We start from the raw sequence: 25,129 nt of genomic DNA, 5'->3' as shown, positions 1-25,129 counted from the left end.
TTCTACTCTTCACGTTTTTGCTCTTGCCTGCCCTTGTTTACATGCATGCTGTTTGCTATTTAATAGGCTATTTATTGATTGGTTAAAGTTACCTCAAGTAAAAAATAATGGTGTAAATACTGCAAATTATTACATACTTCTGAACATGCACTTTAAAAAACAACAACAACAACAACAACAACAACAAAGAATAATGTTTACATACAGTACCAGTTCATTCTATCTACATTTTGTTTGTTTTTTTGTTTGTTGCTACCTTGGAGAAAACAACGTACGAGAACGCATAAATGAAGGTTTTATTAAATGACGGTGAAATATTTTACAGTAAAAACACTTTTAAACCCTATTTTTTTTTAAAGTGAAGTGACACGTCAAGGGTACATCTTTTGCATCATTGTAGAGAAACATTATTACTGTATATAAGGAATATTATAGCACCTTTTGATGAACTAAAATGTGTGCCGTACCTTTTATCCGAGAAATACACAGAATTTCTTATGTACTTAAAAAAAAAAAAAAAAAAAAAAGTTTATTGGAGTCATTGTATTGAAATAAATGTGAAAATTTTGCTGAGTTTCTGCCCTTAATAGTCGTTAACAAATGTTCATGTTCCTTCTCACGTCTTCTGTTTGTGTACAACATAACGAGGTGCTTATTGGTACACGGCGGGTGAAATTAGCACTTAACCGACAACAGATCTAAGAAGAAGTCATTACGACGGTGCAGGTAGAAGTGCAGCTGTGGGAAAATGATTGTGTGTAAATCGATTCGGTTGGAAATTTGCTCAGTGAACTGTGATATTACAAAAGGAAAGTAATGAAAAACCGAACCGTGTAAACCTTCTTCTCCGGGTCACACAGCAAGTGAAGAGAGAAGCAGAGCATGTTCAGCGCCGCTCTCCCAGAAGCCAGTACGTTCTTACCAAACCTTTTCCCTGTAACGGAATACATGCGGTAAGAAAATGCCGCGATATCGTCCTGTCACAGTGTCTCCAAACAAGAGCGGAATGTTTGGTTATGTTTCATAAAAGACAATGGCAACAGGATATTGTAAAACGAAAATATAATACATGAGGAGATATTGGATCCTCACTGGTTTTTACCATCGATACAAATGCTAAAATAAAGCATACAATCTTCGTATTTTTGTGACTTAAAGGGGTGTGGTTATAAAAGGGGGCAGGGCTAGAATGAATTCATGTTCAAGAAGTGTGGTTAGATGTACTCGTGCGATATCAAAACAAATCAGCTCCCTTCGTTTCTTTTGCTTCCGTTGGTTTAGCGCGTTGACATTTTCAGAATAATATACAATTCATTTTCACTCTGTTTCCAGCTGTGCATCTGCACCGAGATGTGCAATACTGGACCTTTTAGAATGCTAGGACCCATCCAAAAACGCTCAATGAACTTCTTTAGTAAGATCAAACTCATCCAGGGGGAAAAAAAAAAAAAAAAACAAACATTAAAGAAATCTGTTTAGAAAGATACTCGGCTTTAGAAGCTAGGACGAACCCTTGACAGTCTTAAAATTTTTAAAAAGCTATTAGAACCCCATTCCAACAACCCTTAACAAACCCCTTTTAGGATGCTAGAGCAAACCCAAAGCTCAACTAGAAAGCTAAAACCCATTCAAAATCTTCAAAGAACCCCATTCGGATACCTAGAAGAAAGAGTCCATTTGAAGAGCTACAGTATAACTATCCAAACAAGCCTAGTTAGAACCCGATCGGAGAACCTTTAACAAATCCCTTTAGAAAGCTAAAACTAATAAAACATTTTATTTTTAAACAAATAAGAAAAAAACTTCCACCTGTTTAGAACGTTAGAACGTCGGATGAACCTCTTTAGAAGGGATTTGAGAGCATTTGAAGAACCCTGGATGAACACTTTTAATAAGCTCTGAGCACCTAAACAATACTATTAAGAACACATTCTCAACTCCTTTAGAAAGCTAGAACTCTAGACGTGCCCCTTTAGGAAGCTTGAACCCATCCAACATGCCCTTACCAAATCCTTTTAGAAAGCTAGAATCCATTTTAATCGACCTTGATGAACTCCTCTAGAGAGGTGGAAGCCCAGACGGACCCTTTTAGGAAGCTTGAACCCATGCTAGAACCCATCCAAAGAACTTGGTGAACTTCTTTAACATCCAAAAACCCCGTAATGAACCTGTTTAGAAGTGCGAGTCCATTACAAGAACTCTTAATGCACCCCTTTAAAAAGCTATGACTGTCTGAACAACACTAGTTGTTACCCAATCCCTTTAGAAAGCGAGAATCCATCTGAAATCACCCAGAATGAACTCTTCTACAGAGCGAGAACACGGGTTTGTAAAATAACACATTTCTCACTATCAAAATAGCAACTAAGCAAGAACAGGAAAATTCTTACTCCCAACCAAAATAGCAACACATCATAACAGGAACAAACGGAGCCTGTGGAGTTGAACGACACGACTGCATGGTGAACTTGACACTCGTACGCTGTACCTTAATGTGTATGTCTCCTCTCAGCTCGCACTGGAATGCCATAAAAGTGTCCAATAGAGATTTAGTAGAACTGCTCACATGGATCTTCAATGCTGAAGAAGCAGAAACATATCGTTTCGACTTACAAACGCTCCAAACACAACCATGTCTCTAAAGTTTAGCAGGTAAAATGTCTCGAATTCCATGGCTACGTTTAAGCTTAAATGTATACGGTCTTCATGACACTCGAAAGTTAATCTTGATCCAAACTGTCGTGATAACATTCTCAGGATTTTATCTTACGTAAACCATATGACTCCATCCTCGAGGCAGTGTTGACAGTGTCTCCAAATAAACAGTAGCGTGGCATTTTTAGACCCACAACACCAGCAACGCACGGCCCTGGAACAAAAACAGCATCCATTTTACATTTCAAACCCGCCACTGTGTCGTGGGTTGACCTGTTACAGGGTAATAGTGAGTCAAACTATGAAATATTGTAATAATAGTAATATGTATAAATAGAACTAGTAAGCGCAAAAAAAACTAAAACAAAGATCAGCTGTTGTTCTGAAATAAACAGAGAAGAATGCTCAAATCTAGAACTTTAAACCCCTTAAGGATTCTCAGTAGAACCCTTGGTAGAAGCAAAAGGGTTTCCTATTTACACAAGGTTCCATGGAAACTCATCTTTAAACCCTCTCTAGGACCCTTAAACATCCAGAGAAGACCTGATGAACCTCTTTCAAAAGCTAGACCCCCACCCAGAAAGCTAAAACCCTACCTAAAAACCCTTAATGCACTTTTTTTTTTTTAAATCTGGAACCATAATCATGAATTTCTTTCAAATGTAGACCCTTCTGAAGAACTTCAGCTACAACCCTTCATTAACAAACAAACAAGCTTTAAGAAATCTACACTCCATTTGATGAACCCTTCAAAAAGGTAGAAATATCCAAAGAACCCTCATGGAATCTTTTTTAGAGAGCTAGAACCCATGCAAAGAACCCTTAACAAACAAACAACCAAGCTGTTAGAACGCTACAATCAATCTCATGAGCCTTTCGAAAAGGTAGAACTATCCGAAGAACCCTCACGGAATCCCTTGTAAAGAACCACTGATGAATCGACATGGAACACCTATAGCAAACATGTTTAGAAAGCTAGAACCCATGCAAGAACCGCTGAACTTCTTCAGAAAGCAAAATCTAACCCAAAAACGTTGTGATGAATCTGTTTAGAAAGGTACAACTTATACTAATATGAGCGAACCTAATTAGAGAGGTAAAACCCGCCTGAAAATGCGTATGTACCCAATGAGAACGATAGAACCCACTGAAAGAACCCCGGACAGCCTTGAACAAGCTGCGAGATTTATTGTGATACTGATATTATATTACCATATTGCTCAAGTCATACTCTTTATTCATCTCCAGGTAAAAGACAGACGTTCCACAAATCATCAGAGCCGACAACCAATCTAATAATAACCGTGTAAATTTGTGATGCTTTAGGACATTGTGGAAGCGCCACGCTGAAAGCAACGACGGGTAAGATTCTGGAACGTTGTCTAGTCTTGAGGACTCTCCTAAATTCCACAAAGATCTTCCCTTAGTTTTGGGAGCCATTTGGAAATGGGGAATCAGTATCAATCTCGGCCTCATTTGCTGGTACAGAGAACCCCAAAGTTTCCTTTGTCTGGGCCTCATTCCAAACCATGTCTAGATCCTACATCCTGATTCTTGAAGGATCTACTTATCCCCCAGTCTCCAGGTTATGTCAGTAAATATTTAACTTCATGTTCATGAATGCTCTATCGAGTCTCTTGGTCTAACCTGAATGAATTCCAATGCGGACCTTCAGACGCTGTTCGGGAACGTGTACGCTCTGGAAGTGCTCCATGCCCTGCACTACGGCTAACGACATTCTGGCTACCTCTCTGGCATGCTCGTCTCCATTTCTTATAGGAAGGCCTGACACCACCATGTAGGCGTCGCCTATTGTTTCTACCTGAGGAGATAAGAGGAACCAGGTTTGCAAACCTGTGATCTGTTATCAAACTTTTTTCATCATTTTTTTTTTTTTTTTTTTTTCATTGATCAATGGCAGTCGTCATCCTTTCATGTTATATACCGACCTTATACACATCATGGTTGTCGATGATGTTGTCAAAATGTGTGTACAAGTCATTGAGCATGTTCACCACCTTTCAGAAAAAGAAAACAACTACTTTTGTTGAAAACATTAAGCGGGCTTCATTAGTCTAGCTTCATTAGCTTAACTGACCAATCCGAGGCCCAGATTTATCATTCTGGCTGTCCAATCACTATTAGCAACAGTTTCTGCAGCTTCCCTGGAATATACGTATTTCTGAATTTCGGGATTACGCCACAGTTAATGAAACTTTATTTTCATTCCAGTGTGCATTCTTTCATCTCCCATGCTGGTTATCCCCCAAATCCTTCTACATCCTTCAGCGTGACTATGCTTAGTGAGAGTAATCACCTGCATCGGCGTGAGGGAGGCCGACATCTCCGTAAAGCCTTCAATGTCACTGAAATAAACAGTGACACAGTCGTAGGTCTCGGCTCGCACCGTCCTCCCGGCTATGAGCTGCGCGGCTACGGATCTAAAAATACACAGGACAGTCAAGTGGCTTTTAAGAGGCTCTTTGACGGCGTCACAAGGTTATCGGGTCAGGCGTCAGAACAGGTGCGAGTGTGGATTTGGCAACTTTGTCATCGCTATATCTGCTCAAATATATAAGATATAGAGATACAGAGGTATAGAGGTGGCTAATGTGCTTAAGGCTTAAGTGATGCAAGGCAGCAGGAGCATCTCATCATCATACATTCCCAGGAGTGTGCATGTGTCCCTGATAGAACGTCGAGAGGTTACCGTGGCAACATCTGGGTAAGGAGAGCCTCTGCTTTTTTCTTCTCCTCCTGCAGCTGAGCCGTTCGGTCGCTTACCATCTCCTCTAGATTACACACGTAGTGCTCCAGACGTGACAACAAATCGTCCAGGATCTTCCCACTACCATTGACACACACACACAGAAAGATCTGGATGAATTTTACACACTCTAAAACCTATTCCACAACCAATCCATGAATCCTAAGAGCATCTTTCAGTGCATCATTAGTGCATATTGATAAAATGGGGATGATTTATGTACTGTAATTGTCAATGAGCCAGGACTTTCTGACTCACAGACTCCAGAGAGTCACACTTAACACACTTAGCGGGCGATAAATAACATTTACGTCATGTAGTGGCGATCAGATGGCGCAGTGCTGTCTGAGATAAACAGATACACTATTGTTGCAATTGAACCAATAAATATATTTGAAATGGAAAACAATCCATTTTTTAGATGCATCTTTGACACAGAGAACATCATAACAGCACCGGATTAAGGTAAGAGTGCAAAAGTTTTCACCCCTCTTGATTTTTTTATGAATCAAATTCAAACATTTCTATTTGTCTCTCTCTCTACTGCTTTCCCTGTCTGTCTTTCTCTCTGTCTCACTGCTACAGTACTTTCTCTATCTGTCTGTCTCTGTCTCTCTCTACCACTTTATCTGTCTCTTTTCTTATAAACCACTCTCTCTCTCTACCATTCTTTTTGTCTCTCTCATCTGTCTCTCTCTCACTACTACTCTCTCTATTAGTCTGTCTCACTATGTGTGTCTCTCTACTACTCTCTCTCTATCTATTTATCTGTCCATCTATCTCGCCCTGTCTCTTTCTACCAGGTTTTTCTCTCAGTCTCTCTCTTTATCTGTCCTCTCTCTCGCTCTCTCTATCGATCTGTCCGTCGGCCTGTTTCTCTCTCTGTCTCTCTCTACCAGTTTTTCTATCTGTCTATCTCTCTGTTTCTGTCTGTCTCTCTTACACACACACCCCCCCCATCTCTGGGAGCAGGAAGAACACTTTGCGTGATACACAGTGACAGCTTTGTTCTCGGGGGACGCCGTGTCTTCTTCCTAGCGTGTCATTGGTCCCTGGAGGCGTCCCATCATGCTGTGTGTTTGTGTAGCTCATTAAGGGCCGTCAGCGCTAAGTGTTATTAATGATCATCTGCGTCTCGCTTCTGCCTCTTTTTTTTTATTAACAGTGAAAGCCACGGCAGAGCGATTCTCACTTACACATCCCGAGGACGAGCGGAAAGAAGAGAAGAAACTTCCTGTAACCACTGGGGAGGAAAGAAAAGAGAGAGGGGGGGGGGGGTTCACTTCAGAACTGTATAGAGAGAGAGGAAGTGGAGGAGAAACTGAAGAGAATTCTTCATAATCTAGTACATCAGTGTATCAGAAAGAGTGACAGAGGGGAATACGGTTAAAGAAAGGATGTGAGAAGCGCATCGAAATAGATGGTTTATATTTGAAAGTGGCCCAACGTATCCCACGGCACTGGTGAATTCTGGATTGTGATTGGTCAGAAGGTGTTGATTACTTTCCTATACCAGCAGCTCTGACAGTAGTCAAAGGTTTCTTATACCTTAGCCTTTCGCTTATTTATTTTGGGGGAAGTATTAGTAAAGTAATTTCATTTCATCACACCACCTTGTTGTTGATTATTTTCCTGTAACGCCACGCCACGGAGTGTTTCATTCCTTACACGGTGTGCGTACGTCACTCTGACATCATGTACATCGTGTACACCAGTTTAAATGTACATGCATTTATCAGACACGTCTGGTATGGCTCGTGGCAGATTTCTCTTTACGGTCGTTCGTGGTGCTCATAAGTAACGGCACAGCCTTTGCGTAGGATGTCCTGCTAAACGTACAGCAAGTGAGTGAACTACAAAGCCGCGTCTATCTAAAAATGCCTGCTCTCGCACTAATTACTTGTAACAGGCCCTGGAGGAACACCTCCGTCACTACGGGGGATCTCCGAGGTCAGGAACAGGGAGGCTGAGCATCAGCTTGATCCGTTTATTACTGCACGGATCCGGTGTATGAGACACCGCGTCTGTTAGCCGAGACCCTGCGGCAAAGCAGTGACTCAGCGCACGTCAATGTGTGACTCATAAGAAAGTGCTCCTACTTCCTGACCTCTCGTTTTTCTGAGAACGGAACGAAAACACTGGTTACATAAAGAGGGAAAAAGGTTCTGCCTAGGAGTGTATCGCGAACGTAAAACAAAATAATCAAACGTGACCGTGTTAGGTCGTGTCACAGATCACGTTGCGCTCGCTCGATCCATCGGGATCAGTTCCTAAAACGACACGTAAGTCTCAAAATATTCGCTCGAGTGATTCCTCGGACCAATCGTATGACACGTGTAGTCTAAAGCTCCCCACTCACAACTTTAGTTCCTACATATATTTAGCTCCTGTTTATGGTTTGATGTAAATAAATAAATCAATAAAAATGGAAGCAAATCTAATAGCTGTGATTTCATCTTGACCTCTCATAAAACGTCTATAGAGGAAAATAAAGCTTGGAAGGAAGTCGCAGTGCCTCTGGTACAGTGGTACAGTAAACATAGCTAGTACAGTTAGCTTGCTTTGCTTCGTAGATGTAGAAGCCGATGAGTATGTAACATGTAAATCTAGTTAGATTTAGAAACAATACGTCGCTCTCATTTAATGACCTGAACACCTGGGTGGAGAAAATTTGAACCAACATCATGCAATTTTTCATAAAACACTCAAACAAAGGTGCAAGACGGTTTACTTGAAAAGCTTCGCGATCTCCATTTCACCTCACAATTTCCATTTCTGGTTGAAAACTTATTCACCATCCAGCCCGAAAAGGTACGCTCTGCATCCGATTCGATAACGTAATAACATTTCATATGTTCCTTCTTTTTTTTTTTTTTTTTTTTTTAATCCAGAATTGAAATGCTGCATCGGTACTGACCCACTGGGGCACATTTTCTTGACGGTGGTCCTGAGCGAGGAGAAATCCGGCCTCTCTGATGCGCTTTCTCTCCAACAGCTTAGCAACAGAGCTTCCACACCGTCCTCGCACTCGGAGGCGTCCACGTGCGGCCGTAACGGCCTGCGCCCGCCCGCCTTCACCAGCTCCACGATCTCTGAGCGAGAGAGAAAGAAAAAAAAAACACTGGAGGAAACTACAAAAAAATGATAATAATCAAGAAATATTTAAAAAACATTTATTTTGATAAATTATGTGTAACACATAAATGAGCATTCTTTTTCTCTGCCTGTTGATTCTTGCAAGTGTCATTTTTTTGTTCAAAGAATTTGCATTTAATTATGCAAATGAGACTTCATCTAATTAAATATGTGCATATTTGCATACGTAATAAAAAAAAACAAGTCTTCAGTTGATGCTGCGAATACCTTCATTCAAAGGGTCGTCTAAATCCCTTTATTTATTTACCTGCTACGACATTTTATTGTATCTATTGAACATTTTGCTGAAATATTATTCCTTCGTCAGGAAAATACAATGTTATTTCACATCTTTCGGTCAGTTTATTTTCGAATGAATCCATGGATTATCAACATTCTGAGATCTGTAATATCCTCCCCAATGTCCGGTGGCAGAGACGGACGCAAGCAGACTATTTATTAGATCGCAGATCCTGAACATGAACGAAAAGAATGGAAAAAAACAAACAAACACGCTACCGGTAACAGAGACGCAGTGGTGAGCGTTAGCATGTCCGGTTAGCATTTTTTTTTAAAAAACAAAACAACAAAAAAAAAAACATTTTATTTCCTAAATAAATTTATTCATAGAAATGAATAAGTGTCTCTTGAAATTGAAATACATAGTGTCTCCAAACTTTCAAGCTCGAATCGTTGAAAGTTTGTCGAAATCTCTCGAGAACGGCTCTGAATTGTCTCCTTAGACGTCTCAGAAGGGTTCTCTGTAAAAGCCTAGAGCGCTTTAAAGCATTTTTGAGCGGAGGTTCAGACGCACCTCTGGCCTTGAGGGAGCTGTTAGGGATGTAGAAAGGTCCTCTGCGGTACACCACTTCCTGAGCGATGATGCCAAAACTGTACACGTCTCCTTTCTGAGTGCCGCTAGCAGGAACGGCTTGCCTCAGGATCTCAGGAGCTCTCCATAGCAGCGCTGAGAGGATGAAAAACACGCACTGAGACGCGAACGCCACCTCAAAGTTTGAAGTTTGCTCACAAAGAAATTTCAGTGGTCAGAAAGATGTTTCGAGTTGTTTCTCGACATGTAGTACTCATATAATCGAATATCTACCAGAGAAACCGTGATAATAATATGGAGTTTGCTTATTAAAGCATCCGTTTGCATTTTTCTGGCCTGGAAAAGGCTGCTCAGCCCTGCAGCTTTCCTTTAAAAATCAACTCATGAGCCCGGCACAGTTTTATTATTACACTCCTATTGCAACTGTACTTCACATACATTTCATTCATTTAAAGCATGGTTTAAAGCATCGATTCGCAATTTTTTTCTGGCCCAGAAATTAGCTCTATCTTCAGGTTGAATAGCTGATAAGCCTTGCATTTGATCTTTAAACAGCATTTCATGAGACATACACGATGTTATCTTGATGGTTCTATAATAAAGGCGATCAATTACAATTGTTACAATTGTAATTCGTTTAGCTTACAGCAGGGGGCTGTAAAAAATCACATACTGCTTTTTTTAATTATTATTATTATTAATTTAATCATTTAATGCACCTGTTTACATTTTTCTGGCCTGGAAATCAGCTCTGCCTCAGATCTTTTCCTTAAGCAGCAATGCAAGGAAAAAAAAAAAAAAAAAAAAAAAACCTCACAATTTCATCTTTCTGCTTCTATTTCAATGTGTAATTCACTTCACAGACAACAGAGGGCTGTAAAATCCCATACTGCTCCTTTAATAATTATCCAAAAACTTAAACATGTGGGGTTTTTTTTCTCTTTAATCCCCAGACATGTACTCACAGCTCCAGTGGTCCACTGTGCCAGCGTGTCTCAGCTTGCTCAGGCCGAAGTCAGTGACCTTGAGGACGAAGCGGCTGTCCACCACACAGTTGGAGGAGGACAAGCGGCCGTGGGAATGTAGAGGGCTGCGGTGAAGGTAGTCCATGCCCTAAACCAGGGGTCACATGTCTTCCCTTACTGTTTATTAGTGATATAGTGGACAAAATATCCATTCTAGCTTTAATACACACCTTTATACAGTAGTCAGCATGTTGGCTTTCTATCTTTCTATACTGTATATCCGTAACAGGGACCCGTTGTTTACGGTTGACAAAAATAACCATCCAATAATATTTATCAGATCTATTTTACGTTTTGGGAATGTTACAGTACAGAAAGATCAGAAATGCTGACGCACTACCACAGAGCTGGGATGCAGTGCTTCTGCGAGTCAAAATGTGGCCGTTTCATTCTAATGCCCATACGAACTGCTTACTTTAAAAATTTAAAGCAGATGTTTGCGTTTTTCTGGCCTGGAAATTAGCTCTGCTGCCAGGTTGAACGGCTGCTCAACCCTAGCTCTGACCCCAGCCTTGCATCGTTTCTTTAAACAACATCTAATGAGACATACACAATTTTAACCTTTATGTTTCTGTCCCAATTGTTAAAGCTTAAGCTTAGAGTGCTGGGATGTAAATATCGCATACTGCTCCTTTAATTTTTTGTTTGTACAGAAAGATGGTAGAAACATGGTTTAATTCTGGGGAATATTAATAATGTGCATCTTATTCTAATCATGATAATGAAGTTGCTTTGTTGTCCAGTGAGAAGGGTTGCCAGGGTTGCTTTTTTTTTTTTTACACTACATCTGACTTATTTTGATGGAAACAAAGTTGCCAGTGAAAAAATAAAGTCCAAAGGCTGTGACACACAAAGTGAAAGTGTAAAGCGTGGACAGTGCGTACAGAAAAGTTTCTGTTATAAGATATAGTGTGAAGTTTGGAAGAGGGAAAGGGGGATTTTGGAGGTGATTGTCCACATACTGCAAATTATAAATCCATCAAGGTGTGTTGTGCACATGTGAAGAAAGTGGGGATTTTGGCTGAGACCTGGTAACCCTGCCTGCTATTTACACCTTTCAATATAGCAACCTCTCCCTCACATTTGCGGGGTCACCGTACCTGCAGTCTGTACTAGTCTAAACTCGTGTACAGATTAATTTACTTATTAAAAATGAAATGTAATCAGAAATACACTTGCACATCGGGCTTCACAATATTTTTAAATTTCTTAGAAAAGAAATTTCAACCCTAAGCCTTTATTTTCTGAGAACGAGGTCAGAATTTTCCTAACTGTCAAGTATGTGCATTCCTTGAAGGCAACTTGATAGTCGCTGGGAGATTTCAATTCCATGGAGAATGGGACGTTGGAGATTAATCACACACACAAACATCCCCCCACCACCACCCATCCAAAAACCCACCCACACACACACACACACACACTGCATTATTAGCGATGTACCTTCACAATATCCAGCATTAGGGAACATTTGAAGCTCCAGTCCAGCTTAATGGAGTCATTTTTTAAAATGTCCTGCCAATTTAAAGACAAAAGTTACTCTACATAATATACATTTTATACTAGGTTTACAGATTTATAGTATTACGCAGACTCTCACAGATCTGCAATTCATCACTAAACCACTATCCGAAAGGCTTGAGCAAGCTGACTCGGAATACACCTAACTTTCGACCGTAAGATGATGAAATATTGTTAATTAAGTACGCGCCTGTGCTCAGCTCTTCGGGAAATGCGTTAACCTTTAAAGTGTGAGAAATATATACAGTAATGCGCTAGACAATATAATATGTCACCCTCTATACTAATGAAAATACATGGGTGCGAATTAATATTTGCAAAAATGAATGAGGTAAAGGTGTGTGAAAACCTGCAGACTTCCTTTAGGGCAGTATTCGGTCAGGATAACTGGCTGCGGTGAGTCCAGGCATGCTCCAATGAAATTACAGATGTTCTGGTGGCTCAAATCTCTGCACTGGTATAAAGACAAGGTAAGGAGATACAGTGGTTCTTGGTTATTTCCATTATTATCTATATATTCCACCACTAATATGAACACTGTAAACAAATTCAGAAGTCTAACCATTAAATGAAAATTCCCCAAACACTGGCGATGCGGTAGTGTTGAGAGCATGAGATTCCCTTTCAATCGTGGGACAACCTTTTCTGAATGGCATGTTTTAAAGATGGAAGCACATTTATGAAGACTCGGACCAGTTTGGGGTGGATATTTGGTGATGTCAGGACTAGTCTGATTGTATTATTTGGAAATTCTCAGTGGTTTCTTAATGGCTACACAACAATTATCCAAAACTGTGAATTCTGTCAAAATGCTGAAGCCAAGAGATACTGTACTGAAAATCACAGATTTAGAGTCTCAGATTTAAATCACACTTAATCCCCTAATTTAACTGACTTGTGATTAGATACAGACTTCAAAACCTATGACTTACAGCAAGACATATGGGTTTGGATTATTGACTAGACTACAGCATGATGGTGGACTCAACTCGGACTACAGTTGGAACTCTGGTCTCAACCTCAAATATGCAGCTTTGGACTCTGGACTTGACTTGGCGTTGACAAACTCTGCAGCTTAGGATGCTGGACTTAACCTGAAGTCTAAGTTTTGAAACTCTGGACTTGACCTGGACTCTACTGCTTGGGACTCGGGACTTGACCTGGATTTAACAGCTTGAGACTCGACCTGGTCTCTATATTTTGGGATTCTGTACTCGACCTGGACTCTATATTTTGGGATTCTGTACTCGACCTGGACTCAATGGCTTGGTAATCTAGAATTGACTCTGGACTTGACCTAGATTCTTCAGCTTCAGACTCTGGACTCGACCTGGACTCTACAGCTTGGGACTCAGGACTTGACCTGGATTTAACAGCTTCAGACTCGACCTGGTCTCTACAAGTTGGGACTCTGGACTCTACCTTGACTCTGTATGCAATTCTTCCTCTGCAGCTTAGGACCCAAGACTTGTCTCTGACTTAACAGCTTGGGACTTTGGATTCAAGTCAGACTCTACAAATTGGGACTCGGGACTTACCCTGGACTCTATAGCTTGAGACTCTCAGATGCAACACTGACCCTTGACTTAACTCTAAAACTAGAGCTAAGATGTTTGCACTTATCCTGGACCCTATGACCCTGGACTCTCCTTGTGCTAAGGATTGAGACTTGACTTAGAATCAAAGCAAACAACTCATTACTCATTAAAACACATATGGGTCATGTGAGATACAAAAAATAAAATAAAAACTTTGCTACAAAGTAATACGTAACAAGACAAATGGCTTACTAAACTGTGTTTTTATTTTTCACTGCTATGTTCCTTTAAGCGCTCACCCGTTTTAGCTCGGTCAGGAGGTCACCGCTCAGATGCACACTTCTCACACTCAGGAAGCGAACACAGCAAACAGTCCCCTTTACCCCGAGCACAGCGAGACAGAGCAGAACAGCATTAGGACACGCTAGACTTATGCAACATTTAACTACACGGCCTATCGAGCGGTTTGATGAAATCGTCTCTGAGGTTAATTATACACGAGGTCACCGTGACCAGACTCTCGCAGGTTAAATGATGCACGAACATGATTGTCCCTCTTTAAGAGCTAGAGAAATATCAAGGCCATGCATACTCACATTATAAACAGCGGTTGGCTGGGCTGAGGGTTTGTCCTGCATGATGAAAATGATGGACTCGAGTGAAGCCTGTATGGATTTGCGTCCCAGCAGCTGGTTGGCGCGAGAGACAGAGTAAATGGAAAATCTAACTGCCTTAAAAGTGAGCTACCGAAACTGCTCATTTACAATGTGTGCGAAATGTCCGTCTGCTGAACGGTTCTGACGCAACCGCATGAGCATGGAATACGTGTAGCGAAAGGCCTATCATTACGACCAGATGCAAAACCGCCAAGAGTGACATGACGAGCACGACATGCAGTGCAACGCGGTAACTTCATAATAAATGGCTTTAAGTGTTTAAAATAAAGATAACACGTGATAAGGAGAGCAGGATATTGTACACTACTCTCACTAAGCTGTGGGGGAAAACTACTATCATTTCCCATTTCTATGGAAGTCAAATGCTCAGTATCATGCTGTTATAGGGAAGTTATTATACCACAGCAATTTGTCAACACTGACATCTTTTCATTTATTTATTACGAAACAATACATCATACTTTTTTTTTATGCATTTATAGTCAAATTAATGTCGTGGAGCATCCGCTGAACACGTTCCTGTTCTCAGTAACGTTGCCGTAAGCCTGTGCTTTGCAGCTGCACTACTTATACTTCAGTTGATATTGCTATTGGACGTCCTACACAAAAACAATTGTGTATCGTGACGATTAAATTCGCTGCAACAGGCTATAGGGTCTAAAGGGGTTAAAAGGTTCATAATCATTCATTCTAATCGAGATCTCTCACCTGGCTCGCCTCTGCCGAACAGCGAGACTCCATCATGATGACATCACTGGCATCGATCTTCCACAGCATCATGGAGGCCTTCTGCTGCAGTTTGTACTTCCTGTTAACAAGATTCGAGATTTCAATCATCGTCGTGATTTTATTCGTTATCCTTAATATATTTTTAGATATCTTCTCCCGCAGCATGTATAAGGACGCGAGAGATATCCTGAGTACTCGGATCGCGATGCATCAACGTAATGCATGAAATCATGCAGATACAGGTCAAGGGCTTTAGTTCTCATCAAACATCTGATTTTAGAGAGATCCGAGGAGAATGCACCCAGAGGGGTTTGAGATAAAAGGAAGATTACGATAACTGAAATATCCACAAGTGTGGTGAGCAGAAAAACATCTCAGAACCTTAAGGCGCATGCGCTGCAACCACAGAAGACCTCATGGGGTTCCACTTGTGTCAGCCAAGAACTACAACCTGAGGCTTCAGTGGACATCAAAACTGAACAGATGAAGACTGGATAAAGACCAAACAATGTTTTTCCAATCTTCACCAGTCCAGTTTAGGTGAACTCGTTCCCACCGTAGCCTCGGATTTCTGTCCCGAGATCACATTGTTCCCTGTTCTGATGTTTGGTATGAACTGACGCTCCTGACCTTTATCTACATGACCTTATGCATTGAGCTTCTGCCACACGATTGGCCGATCGGATGATCGGATGAATGAGCAGGTTCTTGAATCTCGAATCTAACAAAAGTTAACAAAAAAGTTCTATTTACTCTATCGATTGATTCGAATCCAGTGCTAAGCGTTTTTTTTTGTTTGTTTGTTCATTTCCCTTGAAGAGAGAGCTGGAGGCAGCGTCAGGACTGTTAAATAATCCCACCGTCTCCACATCTTTTATTGCTTTGCTTATTCTTATGTAAGTTCATCACTAGGCACGCCAAGTCATGCTTACATTCCAGCGGTAGCTTCATTTACGCATTTTCAGTCTCTGAATCTGAAAGCATCGTCGAAAAATAGCTTCACGGCTCGTTTGCCCTTACGTAAGTTGTTTAAGGTGCACTAATCTTTCCACCACTGCTTCACTGCTTCTTTTTGTGTCCAGCCGAATATTGGAAACGAGCTAGGATTAGTCAGAGGATGTATTTTGGGTTTGAACATCCTTGAAATATTTTCCAGTTCCAAATGCTTATGGGATTGTTGACATAACACACATTCAGGAAATGAATGGAAATGTCTAGAAAGGTTTAGTATTATATGTTCATAAAATCATATATTTTGGTGTATTGTAATCTTTTAATAGGAAATACTAGATCAAGGTTACTATATTAAAAAATTTTTTGCAAAGTGAATTAGTTTTTGTTTTTTTTTGTTTTCTAAAGAGCTATTTAAAAAAAAAAAAATAGAGAGATTTTCAATCATTTTGGACTTCAAAGTTTTTTTTTTTTAAAAAAAAAGCAGTCCAAATTAAATCTTAGTGAATAACTTGCCAGTCAGAATGTTTCAGAAGTTATTTATTTATTTATTTATTTATCGAACACCAAAATCTGGCGTAAAAGGGGTTAATAGATGTGTGTTTATTACCTGTAGAGAATACAAACTGAAAGAGTCCCTATGGCAATCAATCCCACAATCAGTCCCGCTGCAAATGAAAATCTGCTCTCTGAAACACACAGAACGTTCACAATGAGTGTCTTTTGTTTCAAATAAAATGACGTCTAGCCAGGAGAACTCAGGTTGCGTAAGCAATCTCACGCTTTTATTACTTCAACCTGTCTTCTGAAGACAACCTGTCTGCTGGACAAAAATCAGTACATTGCTAAATATATATATATATATATATATATATATATATATATATATATATATATATATATATATATAGATATATATATATATATATGTGTAAAATATCATAAAAAATTATAATAAAGTCAGATCTATGGTTCCAGTAAGATGGAGTTTTAGACCTGGAAGGCACGGGTGAATAATTCAGAGGGCGATCTCTATATTTTCTCTCCATTCTTCATCTTTTTTAATCAAAGCAGAAGAGCAGAGGTCATGAAGCTCTCATTTGGTGAAGTGGAAACAAGTTGAAAGCGCATGATCTTGTCCCAAAAGCTCAGGGTACGGGGCAAATCTGAGTCTCTAGCGCCCCCTGTTGATCTGAAATCTGCAACAACTCCAGAGCAGGTCAGATTTATAATTACATTTACATTTACATATATGTGTATATATATACATCCATTTCCTACACAGAGTCGCAGGGAGCCTGGAGCCTTTCCCAGGGGCCTCGGGCCATGAGGCGGGGGACACCCTGGATGGGGGGCCAGCCCATCACAGGGCACAATCACACACCCATTCACACACATCAGCCTACAACAATTTATTTTCTGTTGAAAATTATTATTGATGTTGCTTTGTGTTACATACTTGTAAAGGAAAAGGCACTGTATAAATTGAACTCTCTCTCTCACACACACACACACACACACACACACACACACACACACACACACACACACACACAAATAAATAGAGATGTCAAGTGGATTTCTTTCTTTCTTTCTTTTTTTTCCCAAATGTCCTCTCTCTGTCTCTCTGTCTCTCTCTCTCTCTGTCTCTCTGTCTCTCTCTCTGTCTCTCTCTCTCTCTCTCTCTCTCTCTCTGTCTCTCTCTCTCTCTCTCTCTCTCTCTCTGTCTCTCTCTCTCTCTGTGTCTCTCTCTCTCTCTCTGTCTCTCTCTCTCTCTCTCTGTCTCTCTCTCTCTCTCTCTGTCTCTCTCTCTCTCTCTCCCTCTCTGTCTCTCTCTCTGTCTCTCTCTCTCTCTCTCTCTCTCTCTCTGTCTCTCTCTTTTTGTTCTGCTAATCATTTGTTGTTACTATTAACAATTTCATTTAGTAAATAATAAAACACTCCGTGTCGTGCTGGTGTAGGAAAACAAGCAGCGATGAGGTGGCGGTATTTTCCTATAACAGCACGTCCTGGATTTCCTCGCACGCCATAGAAATGTGTCGACGATTACAATTTTATATTTACAGAAAGTCACACACTTTTTTTTTTATATTCTATTTATAGTTACATTGAATGTAACTAGTACCTGTGCTGGTGCAGAGTTCTCCTTTAAATCCACATGGAGGGGAATCTTTAGGAGGACTCTGCCTTCCTCCAGGCCAGCTGATGTGAATTCCTTCCACTGCCTCATACACCTTACGGGTCCCAAAGTAGTTAGCAATGACCTACAAAAAAGGAGGAGGATGAGAATAATGCTGTGTTTGCTCACATGTACTGAATCCTGATGAAAAGAGAGAGAGAGAGAGAGAGAGAGAGAGAGAGAGAGACCTGATACTGGCCGTCACTGCTCTGCATGTGTTTCAGCATGTAAGCCGGCTCACGGTCCCCGCTAGCATCGATCGTCACATCTCCTTGGATACCTGGTGAAAAGGCCACCAAGAGACATCCCATAATAACCTTCTCTGCACTGAAATGTATCTGCTATTTTAAATTCAATCTTCTGTGGGAAAAAACCCCATCAATTTATGGCCTAAATTCAGATTAGAGATGACAGCTATTTTTAATTTTTTTACTAACCCATGATGGTTCTGTTCCACATCCGCCGAGTGACCTTAAAACCATTAAACGGGTCGGAGTTCTCGGTCAAAGTTTCATGCAAAGCCAGAGAGTAAATCCAGACGCTGTCATGAGCGATAGCTGCCAGAACCGATACCTGTTAGAGGACATAATTATATATATATATATATATATATATATATATATATATATATATATATATATATATATATATATATATATATATATATAAAATTTACCAATAAAATTTCTACTAAGTGGCTAGTTATGAGTTTCTTCTTAAAGCAGATTCATAAAGGTGCTGAGAAGAAGATTTGCAAAAGAATTATAAGAGAATCTTCAAATTAAAATTAAAGCCAGGATCCATATTCACAGCTTAAACTCATAAAAGAGATCTCAATTCATATCGCTGTATTAAAATAATTGAATAGATTGATTGTTTTGTTAATAGGCCCAGGACAGGTCTGTTCTACTAGGTCATGCCATTGTACAGAATATTTCATGAGTGAGAATATGCCCCCCCCCCCCCCCCAAACTAACCTTCTCATGAGGTTCATACATGTAGCCAAAGTCCGTCCTTGACCTCATGATGACATCCTCAGCGAAAGCTCTGTAACGCTCATCATCAGGCTTGTACATAGACAGAATGAAAAGTGCCTGATAGGCCTGCTTGGCCACCGAGTCATACTCATCTCCTGAGTATAAAAAAAATTCAAAAATAAAACCTCAATGTTAAACACATTTTTACTTTTTCATCATCAAGCCAGTTTCATTTTTAACGTTTATGAGTATGGCACCTTGGTTCCATTCGAAACTGCCGAACAGTTCATCCTGACTGTAGGGCATGAAACAGATGAAGATAAATTCTCCGCTGGTCAGACCTTGACCATGAGCTTCGATCATTAAACTGCGCACCATTTCGCCATGAGCTGAGATCACTACAACTACACCACAAGAGAAACATTAAAAGAGCATCAACGTACATCTTAAATCTACAAACAACAACAAAAATAATCTTATTTCACGACAGATCGAGACTCTAAAAGTTCATAACTATGAATTTCTTCTTCAATTGTCACTCTAAAATGCCACAGCTATGACTTTCTTCATAAATTGTGGCTCTAAAAGTTCACAGCTATGAATTTAAACCGTGGCTCTAAAAATTCATAGCTGCAATGTTCTTCTTAAATCAACGCACTAAAAATTCATAGCTACAAGTTTCTTCTTAAATTAACGCACTAAAAATTCATAGCTACAAGTTTCTTCTTAAATCAACGCACTAAAAATTCATAGCTACAAGTTTCTTCTTAAATTAACGCACTAAAAATTCATAGCTACAAGTTTCTTCTTAAATCAACGCACTAAAAATTCATAGCTACAAGTTTCTTCTTAAATTAACGCACTAAAAATTCATAGCTACAAGTTTCTTCTTAAATCAACGCACTAAAAGTTCATAGCTACAAGTTTCTTCTTAAATCAACGCACTAAAAATTCATAGCTACAAGTTTCTTCTTAAATTAACGCACTAAAAGTTCATAGCTACAAGTTTCTTCTTAAATCAACGCACTAAAAATTCATAGCTACAAGTTTCTTCTTAAATCAACGCACTAAAAATTCATAGCTACAAGTTTCTTCTTAAATTAACGCACTAAAAATTCATAGCTACAAGTTTCTTCTTAAATCAACGCACTAAAAGTTCATAGCTACAAGTTTCTTCTTAAATCAACGCACTAAAAATTCATAGCTACAAGTTTCTTCTTAAATTAACGCACTAAAAATTCATAGCTACAAGTTTCTTCTTAAATCAACGCACTAAAAGTTCATAGCTACAAGTTTCTTCTTAAATCAACGCACTAAAAATTCATAGCTACAAGTTTCTTCTTAAATCAACGCACTAAAAGTTCATAGCTACAAGTTTCTTCTTAAATCAACGCACTAAAAATTCATAGCTACAAGTTTCTTCTTAAATTAACGCACTAAAAGTTCATAGCTACAAGTTTCTTCTTAAATTGTATGTCTACACGTTAGTAGCTATGAGTTTCATGTTACAGATACAAAACTAAACTTCAGAATAAGAACAAACAGCATCGAGATGAAACTTAAGTCAATATTGATTTCTGTAATTCATAAAAACCCACTGCGCCCCAGCTTCACTTACTGCGCGACGAGCTGGAGATCTCAGTCAGAGCCTTCGACTGCAGCACAGTGGAATTATGGGTAGGAGGACCATCAATTTCCAGATAGTTTGCCACTGTGATGTTATTATGCTCTGCTTGGTACCTTTAACAAAATAAAAATGTATCAAGCATTAAAGAGATTACAGGTATAGTTTTTCTTATTTTCAGATTTTATTTATTGTTTTTCTTATTTTTTATTATTTTTTTGAAATTTGTATAACATATTTCTTTATTATTATTCATTTAAATAACATAATAAGTCATGGTTTTTACATTTGAATTTATATGTAATTTACTTTGATTAAGTTTGCTTAGATTTTATTCATTTTAATTTTTGTAGTTTTTAGGGACAGACTTTGTGTCAGTCATTTCCATCTTTGTTTGTTTGTTTTTTAAAATACAATACAAAAAAATTCAAATTTCATTTCTTTTGTTATTTTAAATCACTCTAGCTTTGTTACTTGAAATACACATTTCTTTTTAAAGACTTTTATTTTTTTTTTTAGTTTAGCTTCATTTTAGTTTTAGATTGTACTTGGAAACATATTAAAATATTATTATTATTATTTTAACATGATTGTTCTTTTGAATTCAGTGACAATATAGTATTAGAATTAAGCTAGAATTTATTCGTTTTATTTATTCAGGTCTAGGGACAGACTGACAGGTGTGTTGCTATATTGTTTTGTGTGTTTTAGATACTATTTTAAAGTTGCAATTTAAAAATTCACTTTTGTTTAGGTTGTTTTGCTTTTTAAAAATAAATAAATAAATAAATAAATAAACATATAAAATATGTGAATATCAGAAGTGCTAACATACTTTTTAATGTGCTTTGTTTTGTTTAGAAAGTAGATCACATTTTTTTGTGTACAACCCCTACTCTTCCACGCTGAACTAGAGAAATCTTTAAAAAGAACTTTTGTTACAGTTTTAGTTTTATTACAATACGAACTTCACTGCCGTTTTACTACAACAGCAGCTTAAAGCTCGACTCCACCTACCGAATCCCTTCTGCCGGAGTACTCCACGTGGGTTCTTTGTTATAAATGATGCTAATACGCTGCCATCCGAACTGCTTACAAATCTCTACGAAGAAGGTTCCCAACTTGGTGAAGGGCCCGAACACTCGCGTCAGGGTGGGAAACGCCTGCACTCAATTCACACATAAAATTAAAGTACGCACAAAATGACAAACTAGCATAGACGAATTAGCATTTAACACTACAAATGCCACAATAAAGAACTCGTAAATAATTTCTAAGCATGAGAATAATACTAAGTCGCTTTTATACGTGTATAAGATTTACCTTTTTGTCTAAAAACTGCTGATCTGCACAAACAGGACTGACCATAGCGATGTTCCAGTAAGCCGCTAGCTTAGCCGTCACTGCACACACCTTAAACAAGGCATAATAAAGGAAACGCTGTTGAGTTCTATTTCCATGTTTTTGTTTTATTCCTTACTTGACTGTGTGTCAGACTACTACTTTCCAGCGTAGTTAAGCGTCACGCACGTTTGAGCAGCAGGGGCCGATGAATGCGCTGAAATTGTGTTTTTGCTGCAGAGCGACGATCCTTCCCGGGCCGACCAGATCGTCGCATTCATCGTCCACGTACCGAAAGTCGAGCTGGTGACCTAAAGACGCCGATCGGTTAACGTAAAGTTCAAACAGAATCACTATTGTGGTCTGTTCAAGTAGTCAGAACTGGTATGAATCTCCCAGACCTGACCTGGCAGGATCTCCGTGCTGTTATTCACCGCGTCGATGGCGATGAGAGCCGCGGCTCCGATGCGGCCCACGCTGAAAGGTGTGGAAGTGTTGGGCATGGCCAAGAGGAGGGTGAACCTGGTGCTTAGACACAACGGCACCATCACCAACAGCAGCAGCAGGACAGACAGAACGACCTTAGCGTAATCTGAGACACAACAGAGGGAAGGTGGCGTTTACCAACGTTTAACCCTTGAGAACCCTTTAGAATTTTTCTACATATCTGCATAAATACCTAAAACATCATCAGATTTTCACACAAGTCCTAAAAGTAGATCAAGAGAACCCAGTTAAACAAATGAGACAGAAATATTATACTTCATCGTTTATTTATTGAGGAAAACGATCCAATACGACATATCAGTGAGCGGCAAAAGTATGTGAACGTCTAGGATTAGCAGTTAATCTGAAGGTGAAATTAGAGTCAGCTGTTTTCAATCAATGGGATGACGATCAGGTGTGAGTTTTATTTAAAGAACAGGGATCTATCAGAGTCTGATCTTCACAACACGTGTTAGTGGAAGTGGATCGTGGCGAGATTTCTGAGGACCTCAGAAAAAGAGTCGTTGAAGCTCATCAGGCTGGAAAAGGTCACAAAACCATCTCTGAAGAGTTTGAACTCCACCGATCAGACAGATTGTGTACAAATGGAGGAAGTTCAAGACCGTTGTTCCCCTCCCCAGGATTGCAGACCAACAAGGATCACTCCAAGAGCAAGACCTGTAATAGTCCACGAGGTCAGAAAGGAACCCAGAGTAATATCTACACAACTAAAGGCCTCTAAAATCCACAAACGTTCAAGCAGCACTGTATATCGGTTAAATAATCTCTAAATAATTCTCTACTTTAAGGAAACATCGAAATATTTCATCAAAATGATGTGGAAACGTTTTATTTAGGAAACATTCGAGCCGTACCTTAGGGTCTGCCTGCAAAGATCACGTTGTGTAACGAGCCAGTTTAATAAACACTGCTCAGAAGAGTCAGTCTGAACAAAGCTGTCTAGATAAATCGGACTTTATTACGTTTTTGATCTTGTGTTTGGATAGATACACGTCATAGCAAAACGCACATAAGTCTAACGGACAGTGCAGGAAGTCAAAACAAGCAAACTTAAGAGACGCCGAGAGTGACTTTTACCTCAGGTGATGAGAAACAGACTGATGTGGATGGATGGATGGATGGATGGATGGATGGATGGATGGTGCTGAGAATGAAGTGAGAACTCATTTCCTGTTAGAATTGTAATGTTGTTTTTCCACCAGTAGGGCGGAGGTAATAATAAAATGTAGAGGTTCTGTTGGCATGGTGTCTTTTAGTGGAACTGGAATGAAATCTTTCTCCGTTTTCAATGAAAAATAAATGCTAGGAATTGACCGCTCATTGAAAAACGTTAACATGTCACCAGGTCGATTAAAAAAAAAGGAAATTCTTTTTCTATTCTCGCTGGAGAACTGAAAAAAAAAAGAAAAAAAAAGTGATAGGGATATTATCGAAATTTTAGCGATTTAATCGCATCCGTACACCACTACCACCCCTCCCCGCCCCGCCCCGCCCCTCCCTCCACACAGCCTCCTTTCCATCATTTAAACCCCTTTATAATTCATTTACATGTACCGTTGACCTTGGACGTCAAAATGCACTCTGTAGCCTGAATAAATCCAATCTACGAAGATATCACAAAACAACAACCTTTACAAAGATGATTTCTTATATATATATATATATATATATATATATATATATATATATATATATATATATATATATATGTATATATATATATATATATATATATATATGTATATATATATGAGGAGCATCCTGAGCAGATTTTGTCTCCAGTATGTGATTCAGAACTTGTTCTCATCTGTAATCACCAACACCAAAGAGATAAAATAAATAAATATATACATTTGATCACTTACTATTCATGCCTTGGAAGGAAAACCAGGAGACGCTAGGAGAGAAAGTCGTTTACGTCCAGATTGTAAAATCTCTCCTCCAAACAAAAAAAAAAAGAAAAATGAGCGGAGAAGCCAGACGTACTGGAGCTCCAGAGACCTCAGAGATGTGTCACCGCCTCTGACGCTGTTCTTCTTAACAGCCAGTCGTCCAGGAAAACAAGCGATACAGTCCATGGGAACTCGCTCCTCGATGATTTGTTTACTTGTTTGTGTTTATTCTGACGATATCACTTCCTGTTTTCGCACAGGACCTGGTGGACTTTGTCGCATGTTTGATTCATTCATTCATTCATTCATTCATTTAGACTCCACCCTGAAACCCGTGAAGAAGGTTATAATGGAATATTTAGCATGATTCTGCCGCTAAGTCATCGTCCGGTGCGGTACTTTTGTTATCCCCGTGAGACGTTAGCGTTTATGTGATGACACGCAAGTTCTGATGATGTTTAATAGGACAAAACATTACTAAGATCTCAAACATAACGGATAACGTAGAAGTAGTGGAGATTTGAGGTTTGTACGAGCGTTTGGATTTCAAGTCCCAGAGTGCACTGCAGCTGTACATCGCTGAGTTACAGAGACTCGACTCGGCTAGTTAGCGAGCTACGAGGCGGCGTCGGTGGAGATGGCGTTGACGGCGATGACGGCGTGAAAGTTGAAGCTTTAGAAGCTGAGCCGAGCGTACAGACGAGGAGATGAGTTGAACTGGTCAGAGTAAAGGATTAAAGCGCCGCTGCATCACTGTCTTTAGGTAGACATTCTGCCTC

At 39.5% G+C, this 25,129-nt stretch overlaps 1 protein-coding gene across 1 annotated transcript; it reads right to left on the bottom strand.

Annotated features, from left to right (window-relative positions):
• Nucleotides 1–282: 282 nt before the first annotated feature.
• Nucleotides 283–24,438, bottom strand: si:dkey-37g12.1 (atrial natriuretic peptide receptor 1). The gene is made up of 27 exons (XM_017460855.3): nt 24,324–24,438; nt 22,358–22,543; nt 22,141–22,262; nt 21,934–22,023; nt 21,628–21,773; nt 20,605–20,726; nt 19,244–19,390; nt 18,987–19,141; nt 18,447–18,582; nt 18,198–18,289; nt 17,956–18,094; nt 16,441–16,519; nt 14,859–14,958; nt 14,070–14,162; nt 13,773–13,850; nt 12,285–12,389; nt 11,858–11,929; nt 10,355–10,502; nt 9,372–9,524; nt 8,340–8,514; nt 5,366–5,503; nt 4,973–5,096; nt 4,605–4,673; nt 4,303–4,477; nt 2,771–2,869; nt 2,489–2,580; nt 283–934 (listed from the first exon to the last, which is right to left on the bottom strand). The coding sequence occupies exons 1-27, from the start codon at nt 24,328–24,330 to the stop codon at nt 887–889; spliced, it is 3,090 nt and encodes a 1,029-aa protein (XP_017316344.3). The 5' UTR covers nt 24,331–24,438; the 3' UTR covers nt 283–886.
• Between the last annotated feature and the right edge of the window lie 691 nt (nt 24,439–25,129).

This window comes from Ictalurus punctatus, chromosome 29, assembly GCF_001660625.3.
Source record: "Ictalurus punctatus breed USDA103 chromosome 29, Coco_2.0, whole genome shotgun sequence".
Classification (NCBI taxonomy): domain Eukaryota; kingdom Metazoa; phylum Chordata; class Actinopteri; order Siluriformes; family Ictaluridae; genus Ictalurus; species Ictalurus punctatus.
The sequence above is the reverse complement of the archived record's forward strand: the minus strand, read 5'-3'. Positions and strand labels throughout refer to the sequence as shown.

Coding starts and splice junctions, on each gene's coding strand:
- si:dkey-37g12.1 (XM_017460855.3), bottom strand. Junction 21,774..21,933: donor AGCAGTTTTTAGACAAAAAG/GTAAATCTTATA, acceptor AATTGAGTGCAG/GCGTTTCCCACCCTGACGCG. Junction 19,142..19,243: donor CAGTTTCGAATGGAACCAAG/GTGCCATACTCA, acceptor TTTTATACTCAG/GAGATGAGTATGACTCGGTG.